Source organism: Panthera tigris, chromosome B4 (genome assembly GCF_018350195.1).
Source record: "Panthera tigris isolate Pti1 chromosome B4, P.tigris_Pti1_mat1.1, whole genome shotgun sequence".
NCBI lineage: Eukaryota > Metazoa > Chordata > Mammalia > Carnivora > Felidae > Panthera > Panthera tigris.
In genome coordinates, this window is record NC_056666.1 from 120222628 (window position 1) to 120239291 (window position 16664).

The 16664-nt window shown below is 38.7% G+C and overlaps 1 protein-coding gene across 1 annotated transcript in view; it reads left to right on the forward strand.

Moving 5' to 3' along the window:
• The window catches only part of ANO4 (anoctamin 4), a 395457-nt gene that overhangs the window by 154496 nt on the left and 224297 nt on the right, over nucleotides 1–16664 (forward strand). The window contains exon 2 of the mRNA XM_042993008.1: nucleotides 9814–10005. Coding sequence (XP_042848942.1) covers nucleotides 9951–10005 — 55 coding nt within the window. The 5' untranslated portion in view covers nucleotides 9814–9950. The remainder of the gene's footprint in view (nucleotides 1–9813; nucleotides 10006–16664) is intronic.

The following is a 16664-nucleotide window of genomic DNA, read 5'->3' on the forward strand; positions in this document are numbered from 1 at the left end:
CACCAGGCTACCTGCAATAGTGGAAAAGATTAGGGTTAAAATTTCAGTTACTTGTTTGACCTTGGACAAGTAACTTTGCCTCTTGGGCCTCAGGTTTCCTGTTGGTAAAATGTAGATGCCAATTCTCTGTCTTGTAGGATTGGGGTGAGGCATTAACGGGGTAATTATCAGTATTTACCACAGTGCCTGGCATTTAATAGATAATCATCAATGTTTTTTTCAAAGTAGTTAAGACCAAATTGGATGATGCAACTTATTGACTGATAATTCATTTCTGAAGATGTGACTGCTGAGTCTTCTATAAATGTTAACTTTTCATGTCTGGAGTATATTTGATGTTTTGCGTGCTATTTGTTTACATATTTCTCTGCCATGGACTTTGCCATTGTATGAGGAGAGCTCTGATGAGCCAGGTACTTTATCTGCAACTCTGAGAAATCTTAATTTCTGGAGGACCGTATGGATTTGCTGAGGCAATAAGGGTTTCTTCCCAATTCCCTTGTAACATACCCATCTTCCTCATTTCTATTCTCTCCTGGCCATACTCGTGAATTTTTTTTGTTTTTTACATTTTGACATCACACCACATGATCTACATTATTATATGTTTAACATGTAATGTTCAACAATTCCAAGTATCTGTGCCGTTTATTTCCACAGTGTGATTTTTATTCTCATTTCTAACATTTTATACCTCCTTGACAGGAGTTCTATAAGAACTAGAAGTGCCACAGTGAGTCACAGTTGTAGTTGCTTTAGCCCAATAATCCTCTGTAAAAGGGACAAGAAATGTTGAAAGAGTGGTCTGTTTCATGGTTGCAGACTCAGACTGCATGTACTCTCTGATGTTGACTTAAAACATCTCTCCCAGCCCCTTCATCTGACACCTAAAAATTTGTCTGCATTCTTCTGGAGTCTTTATGGGTCTGAAGATAGTCATTTTGCATCTCTCTGGAAATGTGGAACATACAACCATGATAGAAAGCATGACATGGTGAAAATACCAGTTTGATGCCACTGTGTTAGTCCTGGCCACAGAAAGACACCTAGGAGTAGAAGGCCCACACTTGCCCAGGTGTCTGAGCATCAGAGTGGTACCTGTACTGTGAGGGCAAAGCTGCCAGGCTGTCTCCCAAGGGACCACCCAGCATGGCTGGCCTTACCTGGGTGAATTTCCCAAGAACAAATCTCAGACTTATAGCATTGAAGGCTTAGAAACCAGATCTTGTGGGCAGATTCATTCTAAGCAATCATGAGGAGATTGACATATAGAAAGAAACTCAGGATGCCAGTTTGTTAGCCCACACTGAGAACCTTGGTTCCTGGGTAGATAGGAACATTAGTATGATTACTCTCTTCCTGCATTGGAAGCCAAATCTTAATCTGAAGGTTGCCTGGTGAGTGCTGTTAGAGCAAGGGCAGTTAAATGGATAAAGGAGAGTAAAATTGTGTCTCAGGACTGTCTGGCTGTTGGAACTCTTTTTTAAGGTTTATTTATTTTGAGAGTGAGAGAAAAACAATGAGTGGGGGAGGGGCAGAGAGAGGGAGGGAGAGAGAGAATCCCACTGTCAGCGTGGAGCCTGATGCAGGACTCAAAGGAACCATGAGCTCAGAACCTGAGCCAAAACTGAGAGTTGGATGCTTAACAAACTGAGCCACCCAGGCACTCCTGGCTGTTAGAACTCTTGAACTTAGAGGCTGTTACCTGGATGGGCACTGCTCATGTTTGTTTATTACAGGTTTTGTTATTGTTGTTCTTTTTATTCTTGGCTGACCAAACTTCATTCTGATTTGAGGTTTCTTAAAATTTTTTAGAATTTACCGTCTGGCCCAAGTCATGTCTTTTTTCCTCCCCTTGGGGAAATTTAAGACGACTCTTTATATTTCTTTTAAAAATTTTTTTTAACGTTTATTTATTTTTGAGACAGAGAGAGACAGAGCATGAACAGGGGAGGGGCAGAGAGAGAGGGAGACACAGAATCTGAAATGGGCTCCAGGCTCTGAGCTGTCAGCACAGAGCCCGACGCGGGGCTCGAAACCACGGACCGTGAGATCATGACCTGAGCCGAAGTCGGACGCTTAACCGACTGAGCCACCCAGGTGCCCCAAGATGATTCTTTGTATTTCTGACGTGACTCGTGATTGCTGATTTACAATTTACCTTTAAACAGGCTTTTGTATCCCTTATTTCTGAGTTTTTGGTAGACTTCTTACTGTGGCCTTCCAGGACTAATAAGTAGACTGATTGTTTTACCCTGGCAGGCTCAGTTTCCTCATCTGTATAAAGCACCCGATTAAATGCCAGCCACTAAGATAATTTTCAGGACTAAATTTCTACCTTAAAATTCAAGATATTCTCCTCTTAATAAAAGGTTCTGCAATTTGTTGAAACTCAGCTTTCCTCCATCAGATAGCATCACTCCTGACCATGTTTCCCTGACTGGTTGGCATTAAATAAGGCTAACACCTTTCCTTGGCTTTCTTTTTTTAAATATCTGGATTTAGTTTTCCATGAGCTTGAATTCTAGCTCTTTCCTCATGGTGCTTCTTTGGACAAAACTTACTTTTATATTCACTGTAGCTTCTAAAATGATTTTCCAATTATCTTTTCCATCGGTAATTTATTAGCTGGAAATCTGCAGTGAAGAACTTTATCTTATCAATTATTTGGTTACCTTGAAATGTGGTTAGTAAAGGAAAGGCAGGGATAAATGCTTCTTTCCTTTAATTTATCAATTTTCTGAGTAATTGGTATTTTAGCAACCTCTAATGGTGATCAATGAGTGTTCTTTAAGAAAATCTTTTCATTATTAATTTGTTATTAATATTTTTAAAACTCTTTTGAATTTTTTATGTGGTTCATATGTATTAGTAGGCATAGTTCATATTCATATAATGTGTAAGGCAATACAATTAATTTTTGATCAGATTCACAAGATGTCTAGAGTTTGCTTTAAAATACTCCAGCACCTAAAAAACAAATCAACAACAAAGGGAGTGGAATAGATGAAAAAAGATTAGAAAAATCTTTTATTCTCCTCAGCTTTATAGAAAAATCTTGATGTTTGTTAAAGCTAGGTGATGGGTACATGGGGTTTTTTGTACTATTATTTTTGCTTTTGGTATGTTTGAAATTTTCCTGGAAAAAATAGGTCTCAAAAGGTATATAATTCTAAGGTTATCAGAGGTGTAAATCCAAGTTCAGTCTTCAACTGTTCTCTACATGAGTCCTGTGGAAAAACTTCTCAATTATTTCTTAATTAAAAAGTTGCTTGGGGACTACTGGGAAGATGGTAGAGAAGGAGGACCCTAAACTTACCTTGTCTCATAGATACAACTAGATGATGCTTGCTTCAGAGCAAACAAACCAGAAAAGGGCCCAAAGCCTGGCCAAACACACTCCACAAGTAGAGGTAGAGAAGAGGCCACACAGAAGAGGGTAGGAGGGGCAAGGATTCTGAGAACCTAAACCCCTAGAGTCTAATCACAGGAGGGAGGGAGCTTCAGGTGCAGAGTGGTGAGAGACAGACTAGCACACTGGGGAGCCTATAAAGGGAAGAGAAATCCCCATAACATTTGGCTCTGAAAATCAGGGGCTGAATTTCATGAGTACTTACAATAACAGGACTTAAAGCTTAGAACTTTAAAAATCAGCGGGCTCAGCTCTAAGAGAGCATAGAGGGTGATAGAAAGCTGAGCCCCTGCCCTTAAAGAGAGCATAGCTAACAGCCTGTGGATATACAGCTTGAAGCAGCAGTTTAAAAGTCACCTGGAGCTTACAGGAGGGAAAGTCAGTTACTAATCTGAGTTCCCTGAGAGACTTTTCTAGGAAAAAACAAGCTTTTCTACGAACAAACAAATGTTCCTTTTCTAGGAACATTTCACTCCCCTACCTCTCATCATAAACACACAGCCACCTGTGAGAACTAGTGTGGCTCCTGCACTCACTTCCTAACTTGGCTTACACCATACCCTGCCTCTCCAGCCAGACCTGCCTCTGTCTGTGGATCCCCTCTCCCAAAAGACCCATGTAAACCTTGCCAGCACTGTATCTTCCCACCTTCCATGGAAGACATGGGCACCTTGTTAAAACTGTACCCATTGCCTGGGGACTCTTTGTGGAGTGGCCCAGCTGGCCCAGGTCTCCACTTCAGCTGTGCCTTTCATGTGGAGGAGGACCTGCACCACCTAGTTAAAAGTGCACAGCTGGTCTACTACTTTCAAGAACAAGGGATGTAGCTGACTTCCTGAACACAGAGAAACACACAGAGAAACTAGACAAAATGAGGAGACAGAGGAATATATCACAAATGAAAGAATAGGACAAAACCACAGCAAGAGACCTAAGTGAAATGGATATGAGTAACATGTTTGAGAGAGAATTTAAAATACTAATCATAAAGATACTCACTGGACTTGATAAAAGGGTGGAGGACATCAATGAGACCCTTAACAAAGAGATAGATAACATAAAAAAAATGAACCAATAAGAGATGTGTAGAACATAATGAAATTAAAAATAAACTTGATGGAATAAATAGGCTGGAAGAAGCAGAGGAGTGAATTAATGAACTAGAAGACAGTATTGGAAAGTAATAAAGCTGAAGAAATGAGAGAAAAAGAATTATGCAAAAGGAGAATAGACTTAAGGAACTCAGTGAGTCCATCACACATAAGAGCATTTGCATTATAGGGATCCCAGAAGGAGAAGAGAGAGAAAAGTGGGGGAAGAAAATTTATTTAAAGAAATAATAGCTGAAAATTTCCCTAATCTAGGGAAGGAAACTGATATCCAAGATCCAGGAGGTGCAGAGATTCCCCCAACAAAATCAACCAAAGGAAGTCCACACCAAGACATAGTAATTAAAATGGTAACAAGTAGTGATAAAGAAAAAATTTTTAAAGCAGCAAGAAAAAGAAGACAGTTACATACAAGAGAATCCCCATAAGGCGATCAGTGGGTTTTTCAGCAGAAACTTTACAAGCCAGAAGGAAGTGGCATGATATACTCAAAATGCTGAAAGGGAAATATCTACAGCCAAGAATACTCTTTATAGCAAGGCTATCATTCAGAATAAAAGGAGAGACAGAGTTTCACAGACAAAACCTAAAGGAGTTCATGATCACTAAACCAACGCTGTAAGAAATATTTTTAAAAATTTTTTGACAGTTGATTTATTTATTTTGAGAGAGACAGAGACAGCGTGAGGTTGGGAGAACCAGAGAAAGGGAGGGAGGGAGGGAGGGAGGGAGGGAGGGAGAGAGAGAGAGAGAGAGAGAGAGAGAGAGAGAGAGAATATGAATCCCAAGCAGGCTCTGTACTGCCAGCACAGAGCCCAACATGGGGCTCGAACTCACAAAACTGTGAGATCATGACCTGAGCTGAAACCATGAGTTGGCTGCTTAACCAACTAACTGAGCCCCCCAGATGCCCCTACTAGAAATATTAAAAGGACTCTTTAAAAAGGAAAGACCATAAGTAAAAGTATGGAAAGGAAAAATCACAAAAGCAGTTAAAAAAAGAAAAGTATTTCTTGGCACAAGAACAGACACTTAGATCAATGGAACAGAATACAGAACCCAGAAATGGACCCACAAACATATGGCCAACTAATCTTTGACAAAGCAGGAGAGAATATCCAATGGAATAAAGACAGTCTTTTCAGCAAGTGGTGCTGGGAAAACTGGACAGCGACATGCAGAAGAATGAACCTGGATCACTTTCTTACACCATGCACAAAAATAAATTCAAAATGGATGCAAGACCTCAATGTAAGACAGGAAGCCATCAAAATCCTCGAGGAGAAAGCAGGCAAAAACCTCTTTGATCTTGCCCGCAGCAACTTCTTACTCAACACGTCTCCAGAGGCAAGGGAAACAAAAGCCAAAATGAACTACTGAGACCTCATCAAAATTAAAAGCTTCTGCACAGTGAAGGAAACAATCAGCAAAACTAAAAGGCAACTGACAGAATGGGAGAAGATATTTGCAAATGACATAGCAGATAAAGGATTAGTTTCCAAAATCTATAAAGAACTTATCAAACTCAACACCCACAAAACAAATAATCCAGTGAAGAAATGGGCAAAAGACATGAATAGACACTTCTCCAAGGAAGACATCCAGATGGTCAACCAACACATGAAAAAATGCTCAACATAACTCATCATCAGGGAAATACAAATCAAAACCACAAGGAGATACCACCTTACACCTGTCAGAATGGCTAACATTAACAACTCGGGCAACACAGATGTTGGTGAGGATGCGGAGAAAGAGGATCTGTTTTGCATTGTTGGTGGCAATGCAAGCTGGTGCAGCCACTCTGGAAAACAGTATGGAGGTTCCTCAAAATACTAAAACTAGAACTACTCTACAACCCAGCAATTTCACTACTAGGCATTTATCCATGGGATACAGGGGTGCTGTTTCAAAGGGACACATGCACCCCCATGTTTATAGCAGTACTATCAACAATAGCCAAAGTATGGAAAGAGCCCAAATGTCCATTGATGGATGAAAGGATAAAGAAGATGTGGTATATATATACTCGGCAATCAAAAAGAATGAAATCTTGCCATTTGCAACCATGTGGATGGAACTGGAGGGTATTATGCTAAGTGGAATTAGTCAGAGAAAGACAAAAATCATATGACTTCATTCATATGAGGACTTTAAGAGACAAAACAGATGAACATAAGGGAAGGGAAATAAAAATAATATAAAAACAGGGAGGGGGACAAAATAGAAGAGACTCATAAATATGGAGAACAAACTGAGGGTTGCTGGAGCGTTTGTGGGAGGGGAGATGGGTAAATTGGTAAGAGGCATTAAGGAATCTACTCCTGAAATCATTGTTTCACTATATGCTAACTAATTTGGATGTAAATTTTAAAAAATAAAAAAAATTAAAAAAAAAATATTTCTGTAATCAGTCAAGGGATCCACAAAATAAAAGGATGTAAAATATGACACCATGTAACTAAAACATGGTGGGAGGGAGAGAAGTAAATAATGGGTTCAAATTTAAGTGACAGTCAACTTAATATAGACTGCTATATACATAAGATGTTATACATAATCCTACTGGTAACCACAAAGCAAAACCTCCTAATATGCAAAAAATAAAGAGAAAGGAATACAAGTATATCACTAAAGAAAAGCAGCAAACCATGAAAGAAGGAAAATATCAGAGAAAACAACTATAAAAACAACCACAAAATAAGTAACAAAATGTCAATAAATACATATCTGTCAATAATTACTTTGCATGTAAATGGACTAAATGCTCCAATCAAAAAAGACATAGGGTGACAGTGGATAAAAAAAAAAAACAAGACCCATCTATATGCTGCCCACAAGAGACTCATTTCAGACCTGAAGACCCCTGCGGATTGAAAGTGAGGGGATGGAGAAACATTTATCATGCAAATGGGGGTCAAAAGAAAGCTGGAGTAAATATCTTCTCCCATTCTGTCAGTTGCCTTTTAGTTTTGCTGATTGTTCCTTCACTGTGCAGAAGCTTTTAATTTTGATGAGGTCCCAGTAGTTCATTTTGGCTTTTGTTTCCCTTGCCTCTGGAGACGTGTTGAGTAAGAAGTTGCTGCGGGCAAGATCAAAGAGGTTTTTGCCTGCTTTCTCCTCGAGGATTTTGATGGCTTCCTGTCTTACATTGAGGTCTTGCATCCATTTTGAGTTTATTTTTGTGTATGGTGTAAGAAAGTGGTCCCGGTTCATTCTTCTGCATGTATTTATCCAAGGGATACAGGTGTGCTGTTTTAAAAGGACATATGCACCCCAATGTTTATAGCAGCACGTCAACAATAGCCAAAGTATGGAATGAGCCCAAATGTCCATCAATGGATGATTGAATAAAGAAGATGTGGTGTGTATGTGTGTGTGTGTGTGTGTATGCACACACACACACACACACACACATACACACACACACAATAGAGTATTACTCAGTGATCAAAAAGGATGAAATCTTGCCATTTTCAACTACATGGGTGGAACTGGAGGGTATTATGCTAAGCAAAATTAGAGAAAGACAAATATATGACTTCACTCATATGAGGACTTTAAGAGACAAAACAGATGAACATAAAGGAAGGGAAACAAAAATAGTATAAAAACAGAGAGGGGGACAAAACATTAAGAGACTCTTAAATATGGAGAACAAACAGAGGGTTACTGGAGGGGTTGTGGGAGGGGGATGGGCTAAATGGGTAAGGAGGATTAAGGAATCTACTCCTGAAATCATTGTTGTACTATATGCTAACTAATTTGGATATAAATAAAAAAAAAATAAAATAAAAACAGTAGTAGCAATATTTAAATCAGACAAAATAGATTTTAAAACAAAATCTATAAAAAGATGCAGAGAAGAACACTATATAAATAAAAGCAAAAATAAACTATTGGGACTACATCAAAATAAAAAGTTTCTGTACAGTGAAGGAAATAATCAACAAAACTAAAAGGCAACCTACTTCAGAAGGTATTTGTGAATGACATATCTGATAAAGTGTTAGTATCCCAAGTACATAAAAAACTGATACAACTCAACACCAAAACCCCACAAATAATTCAACTAAAAAATGTACAGAAGACATAAATAGACATTCTGCAAAGAAACAGGCACATGAAAAGATGCTCAACATCACTAATCATCAAGGAAATGCAAATCAAAACTAGTGAGATAGCACCTCACACCTGTCAGAATGGCTAAAATCAACAACACAAGAAATTAGTATTGCCAAGAATACAGAGAAGGGGAAACCCTCTCGTACTGTTGGCGGGAATGCAAATTGGTGCAGCCATTGTGGAAAACAGTATGGGGGTCCTCAAAAAATTAAGAATAGAACTACTTTAGAACCCAGGAATTGCACTACTGGGTATTTACCCCCAAAATACAAAAACACTAACCCAAAGGGATACATGCACCTTTATTGCAGCATTATTTACAATAGGCAAATTATGGAAGTAGCCCAAGTGTTCATCAATGAATGAATGGATAAAGAAGATGTGGAATACATATATACACATATACATACATACAGTGGAATATTATTTAGCCATAAAAAAGAATGAAACCTTGCCATTTGCAACAGCATGAGTGGAGCTAGAGAGTGTAATACTAAGCAAAATAACTCAGGGAAAGAAAAATACCATGTGATTTCACTTATGTGGAATTTAAGAAACAAATGAGCAAAACTAAAAAAAAAGAGAGACAAAGCAAGAAACAGACTCTTTAACTATAGAGAACAAACTGATGGTTACCAGAGGGGAGTGGGTGGGGGGATAGGTTAAAAAGGTGATGGGAATGAAGTTGTACATTTGTTGTGATGAGCACAGAGTGATGTGTGGAATTGTTGAATCACTATATTGTACATCTGAAACTAATAGAACACTATATGTTAACTCTACTGTAATTAAAATATTTTTTAAAAAGAAAGAAAAAAAGTTTCTCAATTTTTATTGAAAATCCAAATAACCCAGCAACAGTTTCTAACCAAATAAATGCATATTTCCCAGGATTTGGGGCAGAATTTTAATATTTGACTTTTTTGGGTCTCCATTCATAAAGCTTTGTCATGATAACTGAGGATGTCCACTTTTGAATGAAATAATGTTCAGTATATAATGCAATGTGAAAATCAATTGGTATCAAAATTGTAGTGTCATTATCATCCCTCAAGAAGTTGAACCATAGCTACTTATGCAGCCTGTATCTCATGCCAGAAAATAATTTGGCATCTTAGCCATTCAGAACTGACTTATTTAATAAAATGCTTCTATTTCTCATTCCAGGTTTAAGTTTATCTATTCATGGGGCTGAAAAGCGTTTGCAAATCCATCAACGGCGAAGTGTCGCAAGCCGCCCAGGGTCACGTCGCCTGCCTGTGGTCAGGCATTCCTCACTTCCACCAGGCAGAAGGTCAGTAAAAATGGAGGCAAGCTCTTCTGGAATCACTAATGGGAAAACCAAAGTCTTCCACCCAGGTAAGGCATGGGGAATGCTCAAGACACCCATTTTAGCAGCAACCTAATGCTGTCTGCATTATATCTTGTTACCTAATTATGCCATACTTCCAGTTAAACTTGCCTTTTTAAACAGTTTTGTTTTTTTCCTTGTCTTCTCTTTGGTCAGTGGTAAATGTCACCAATACCAGTAAGAGAAAGAGCTTGATGTGTCAGAAAAGGTTAACACTACATTCTACCTACAGTGGTAGAATCTAAATAAAAATACAAGTGAGTAAACTTTCAGTTCAAAAAACCATATTGTACAATAAAACAAAAGAGAGATTTGACCACTTTCTTGATAATTTTCTCTATGATACTCCAGGGAAAAAGCCAAGCTAAAAATGCCCACTTTGAATTGTAAGTTATCTGGCTTGCCTTGGCTATATTCTCTGGAGATTAGGAGAGCATACCGGAGCTGTATTAAGTTTCAAGGCTCTGGAAAATGTCTGTATTTCTTTAAAATGTTAAAATGAGTCGATATTAAAATAGGTAATTTCAACTAAAAGGTTTTATTTGCTTGTGTGGATGAGGAGCTCATCTAAGCATTGACTCATTCATTCATTCATTCATTCAGTGAATTTAATGAGTACCTGCTCTATGCCAGGCATTGTTTTGGGTGCTGAGGCAACATTTCTGCCAGTCTGATTCATAGGCACATTGATTGAATTGCGAGGCAGTTCAGAAGTCCTTTAGTATAACTGTTATGTGATCCTTATTCCTCTGTGTTATGTCTTGGCAGGTGGCTACCCAGACTCAACTAAAGCCAAGCCTCCATCTCTAGATATGTCACACCATCTCTCTCTCAACCGATGACCTTGTTTCCTAACCTCACTGAGCTACCCCAGGGCTGTGGGGCATTAATTACTGAGGATTCCTTACTCTCCACCTCCAAATTTATCTCTACTTACTTTCATCAGACTTCTCTTTCCTCTAGTTTTCAGAAAATGAAGGTCTTCCCACTGTCCTTGACTAAGCCTTCACCTGTGGGCTTCGCCACCCCTCTTCTCTTGAACCTCTCTCAGGAGGGTGTGTACCCTCATTCTCATCTTTTCCCCTGCTTTACTGTTGGCTCTTCCTCCTCAGTCTATGAAGAAGGCTTAAGCTTCTCGCATTCTAATGTTTTTATTTGACACTGTCCTTTTCTCTCTACTGCCAGTTTTCCTCCTCCCTTTTAAGCCACGCTTGTAGAAGAATAGTTTTATTTTCTCTTCTCTCTCACTTCTCAGCCACTCTTGAACCTAGTACAATCTGATTTGTAGATCATAGCTGTTCTTGAGTGACCTCCTTAGTGACCTCCTTTTATTGTAGTGTGCTGAATGGCAAACTCTTCTGATACACCAGACTGGGTGCTTCAGATTGCCACTGCTTCTCCACTACACTGTTCCCTGTCTTCCATGATAGCCTTCTTTCTTGGTTCTCCTCCTACCTCCCTGACAGGTAACATGGGTGGTTTCCCAGTCACTAGCATCACTCTCTTCCCCTTGCTTCCTGTCCTAGTACATTCTTCATATCAAATCCAAAATGATTCATCTCTACTCCTAATAATGCCATTCACCTTGTTGGTCCTACTGATTATGAGGTAAAGTTACAACCTCTGAGCATGTTAAAAACAAATGCCCTTGCTGATATAGTCCTCCTGCCTCTCATCCTTCATTTGTCCTCCCTCTGCCTGAAACTTTATATTCTAGTATATCAGTCCCAGTTCAATCAGAAAAGCAGAACCAGTAGAAGATGGATATTTAGAGATTTATTTCAAGGAATTGGCTTCCATAATTGGGAAGGTATATAGGCAAGTGTGAAATCTACAGAGCAGGCCATCATGAATGGCATGCTGTAACTTTTGGGCACAGGTGAAGCTGTTGTCAATACGAGGAATTTCTGCAGAGAGGACTCAGCTCTGCTTTTGAGATCTTTCAACTGATTGAATCAGTCCTCCCTAGATTATTTAGGATAATCTTTCTTACTGAAAGCAAGTGGTTATGGACTTTAATTGTATCTACAAAATGTCTTCACAGGAACACCTAGGTTAGTGTTCATTGAGTAACTGGGGACTGTAGTTTACCCAAGTGGTTGCATCTAATAGATCATCACATCTAATCAGACTGACTTGCTTTCAACTCTCCAACATATGATGCTATTTCATGTCTCCCAACCTTTGTTCATGCTGCTCTCTCTAGGATGCCCTGGTTTTGCTCCTTTGTCTTTTAACATTTTTAAACTACCTGTCTCTCTACCATAAGGTCTTCAAGGGCAGAGATTCTCGCTTATTTATCTTTGTACTTCCAATAAATATTTGCGGGGGAGGATTGAACTGAACCTTCATTAGCTGTTTTTCAGACTACTACAATAGCTTTTTCTTAATTTTTTTTCCAGCTTTATTGGGGTATCATTGACAAATTTTAATACCTTTATAATTGTTCTACCTGCTTTTCATTGAACAAATATTTATTGAAGGCCTCTTAGGTTGCCAGGTACTCTTTAAGTTTTGGGCATACCTCATGGAATGAGGAAGGAGTCTGATAGTTTGAGGAACATTACAGAGACCCCTGAGCCTAGAGTGAGGGGGAAACATCAGCGTAGATAGAGACCAGATGAGCAGGGCCTTGTAGACTATTATAAGGTCCTAGAGCTCTTTGCAAAATGGGAGTTCTTACAGGTTTTTGAGCAGAATAATCCCATTATATGACTTAAATTTTAAGAGGACTACATTACCTATTGTGTGAGAATACACTACAGATGGAGAGGGTGAAAGGGGAAAGGTCAAATAGGAGGCCACTATAATAGTCAAGTCAAGGGATGATGGTAGCTGTAACTAGGGGTGACAGAAATGGTAGTGAGAATTTGGATTCTGGAAGTATTTTAATGTTGGGTCATCAAGATTTCCCAATGAGTTAGACGTGGATTAAGAGAGAAAGGAGAGCTAAGGATGGCTCCAAGATTTTTGGCCTGAGTAAATTGGGCTGGTATCAACTGAGATGGAGAAGGCTGCAGGGGAAGAAGATTTGGTGAGTTTTAGGGAAGAAGTAGGGCCAAGATTGGAAGTCTGGTTATGGACATGATAATAAGAACTGGCCAAATCACGTGAGTGGTGGAATAAGCATGTCTGGAGTTTGAGAGATTGGTCTGGGAAGGAGATATAAAATCAACTGTTGTTGACATATAAATGGGCTTTAAAGCCATTTAATGAAAAGAGATGACAGAAAGAAGTAAAGATGGAGAAAGGGAATTAATGGCTGGAATTTGGGTGACCCCAATAATAAAGGTAGGTGAGAACAAAGACCAAGAAAGAATGACTGTAAAGGATGTTGAGAAACTAGAAATTACATGTTTTGGAAGTAAAGAAAGTTAATCAAGAATTGAGGAGTGATTATGTAGTTTAAATGTTGATGAAAATCAAGTAAGATGAGAGCTAAGAGTTGGCCGTTGATTTGAGTAAAGTGGAGATCCATGGTGATTTTGATAAGAACAGTTTTGGTGCAGTGGTAGGGATGAACCCCTGAGTTAAGTGTAAGAGAGAATGGAAGGATATGAATTAGATATTGTGAATATGGACAACTTTTTAAAAGCCATTTTTCTGTGAAGGCTAATGAAGAAATAAGGCCCTGGCTAGAGAAGAGGTAAAGTCAAGAGAGCATTTTGTTTTTTTCAAAATAGCATATCTCCAGCAGATAATTTATGATGTTCAGGATAGGGGAGAATTCATGATGTGGGTGTCAGTGAGAGATGAGGGCTATGCACAATAGAATCATGAATAATTTATCTGTGATAACAGATGGGAAGGGAGAGTATGTGTGGCTGTTGGCAGGGTGACGAGGGTCTAAGAGTTCTTTCCTACTGTATCAGTTTTATCTGTAATGTGGGAAGCAAGGTCATTACTGAGAATGAGAATAAAGCCTTGTTCAGAGAGGGAGGGAGAGGGAGATGGTATGATGATGTGTGGAATGGGCAGGGGAAATACGATTGCCAGCCAATCCACATTAAAAGCCCATTTGAGATTCATGGTCATGAAATTAAAGTAGGACAGATCATCATGGTCATCATGGTTGTGTGTTGTTCTTTAACCTTGTTTAGAGACATGTGTGAAGACATAGAACAGATGGACAGTTATATTTAGTCAGGGTTGTGATTTTGCCAAGGAATTAAGAAAAGAGAGAGGGTATCAAAGGTGCATAAGAGGGAATGAGAGCAATCAGTTATATGATTCAGGCTTGGTAAGGTGGGGAGTGAGGCCATGAAGGGGATAAGGAACAGTGGAAAGTTGATAGATCAGTTGGTTGGAGGTTTCAGAGGGGTTGGAAGGGTGTCAAGGTTAGGATAGGAAGAAGAGCTAGAAAGTTAAGAGGTGGTTATGAGAGAGTGGAATGCTTGGCACTGATATTATGGAGGGGGTTGCTGTTATTAGTAATAACAGGGTCTAGACTAGGGTATGAAATGAGTGGCTCTAATAGGGTGGAGGGCAAGAGTATTGGAGGAAAGAATTCTCAGAGACTTGAGAGGCCAGGGTTTGGGAAAGATCACCTATAAAGATACTGAAATGGTCAAGAATTAAATAGGGTTTGGAAGAGTGATAATAAGCCAGGAGTTTACCTCATCAAGAAATGAGGGAGTATGGCCTGGAAGGCAGCAAGTAAATGCAATGAAGAATTGAAGGTTCATATAACAACCTGAGACTCAAGGCTGGGGATGCTTAGAGAAAAGGAAAGACCAGTGGTCTAAAGGTGGCATTAAGACTCAATGAGGATATTTCCTCCCCTCCAGGTCCATTGGTGTGAGGACTGTAGGAGAAAAAGAGTACCATAGGAAAGAGCCACAAGGAAGCAGTGGCCTGTGGAAGAGCCAGACTTTCATAAGAACAAGATAATGAAGGGAACATTCTGAGAAAAGACTGATGATAGGAGGAGAACTATGGAGGGCCCAATGGAAGGGTTTTGGATGTTGGGGAATTGCCTTCCACAACTTTCTTTAATTATTTTTCTGGACCATCGAAAGTTTTCCTCCAAATAAGACCATTAATAATATCCCTCCTCTACTTAATAATCTTTATGGCTGTCCAGAAGAAAGCGCAACCTTGTGAGTCCAGTTTTTCAAGCCCTCTGCAATTTAACCTCTCCCAGTTTTTCTGGCTTATCTTTTGTACTCCATAACCTGTCTTATTCTATTTTAACCATCTACAGCTCTTCACTGTTTCTCAGATAAGCTCATGTCACTTTTTGAAATGCCCCTTTCCCCAGTAAATCTCTATCCAGCCCTTATCATTACTCAAAATGTAACCCAATACCACATTCTCTCAAAAGTCTTCCTACATCTCACTAGTCAGAATTGACCTCCCACTTTCCAGTACTTCACACAATTTGGAAGCCTTATCAAAGTCAGTATGTTTTTTAGACTTCATAGTTCTCTTGGAATGCAGGAACTGTATTCAATTTATCTTTGTATTCTCCATAATTCAGAGAAGGTTTTACTAAATGATTATTTGCTGTTTGTTGAAATCTATTCCACCCCCTGGGTATAGGTTTGCATTCTGAAGTTACACAGGATAAATCTAAATTCTTTCAAATGATGTTCCTTTAGTTGTTTAAAAACTCATCTTGAGCTATTTGCCAACTGAAACATTTCCTACTTTCTTCAGTTCTTCCTTCAATGATACGGTGTTAAGATTGTTTACCATTCTACCCACTTCTGCCTCTTTGAATTTACAGTGCCCAGAATTACATAGAATATTTGTTCATCTCTGACCCAGGTAGAGTTGAGTCAGTGTTTACTTGACATCCTATGCTGAAATTAATAAAAATTTAAAGAAGTATTATTTGCTAATGGTGTAATGTCAGTGTGGGATAATTTAGCATATCTCATGTCACTGATATCACCTTAAGAACACATCACTATGTTTATCCATAATTTTATCATAGATATTGAACCCTACTTGCATTGGATAATGGTAGAAAATATAAATAAGGCCAATTCTTTAGCATAGAATTATAATTAAAATTATATTAAATAAGTTATAATTAAAAACCCAAATACATATATTTAAAACTCCTATTCTGCAAGATAGATGTGACTTCAGTTACATCCTTTTATTTTTAGTGTACTTAGCAGTAATGCATCCTAGCTCTCTGTTGAGAGATAATAGAAGAGCTCTCAAACTTATTTCTAGCAAGTCATAGATTTTAGAAGAATCATGGACATTTTAGTACTATTGAGGCCTATCAAGTGATTCATCCACTTTTTACAAAGTTAATCACAATTCTCAAAGTGCTTTCCAAAAGCTCACTCAGACTGGTTGTGAAGTACAAAAAGAAAAAAACAAGAGAGCCTTGTAGATCTTCTGTGCTATCAGCTCTGAACAATTTCAGTTAATTTATCCCCCTTTGAGTTTATAAGCATTTCTGAGTGCCTACTATATACAAATATGTATTTGGAAGATAACTCCTTGGGACTGGAATGGTGTAGAACTCTATTACACATGGACCTTAGGGAGCTTACACTCATGTTCAAAGAAACAATCAGTCAGGGTTCTTTGGTTATAAACAACTGAAACTATTTAATCCAAGCAAAGAAGGAATTTAAATCTGGAAGATATGGATGGAAAGCCTATACAAACCAGCCTTGGAAAAGGAACAGAAACCAAGAAATAA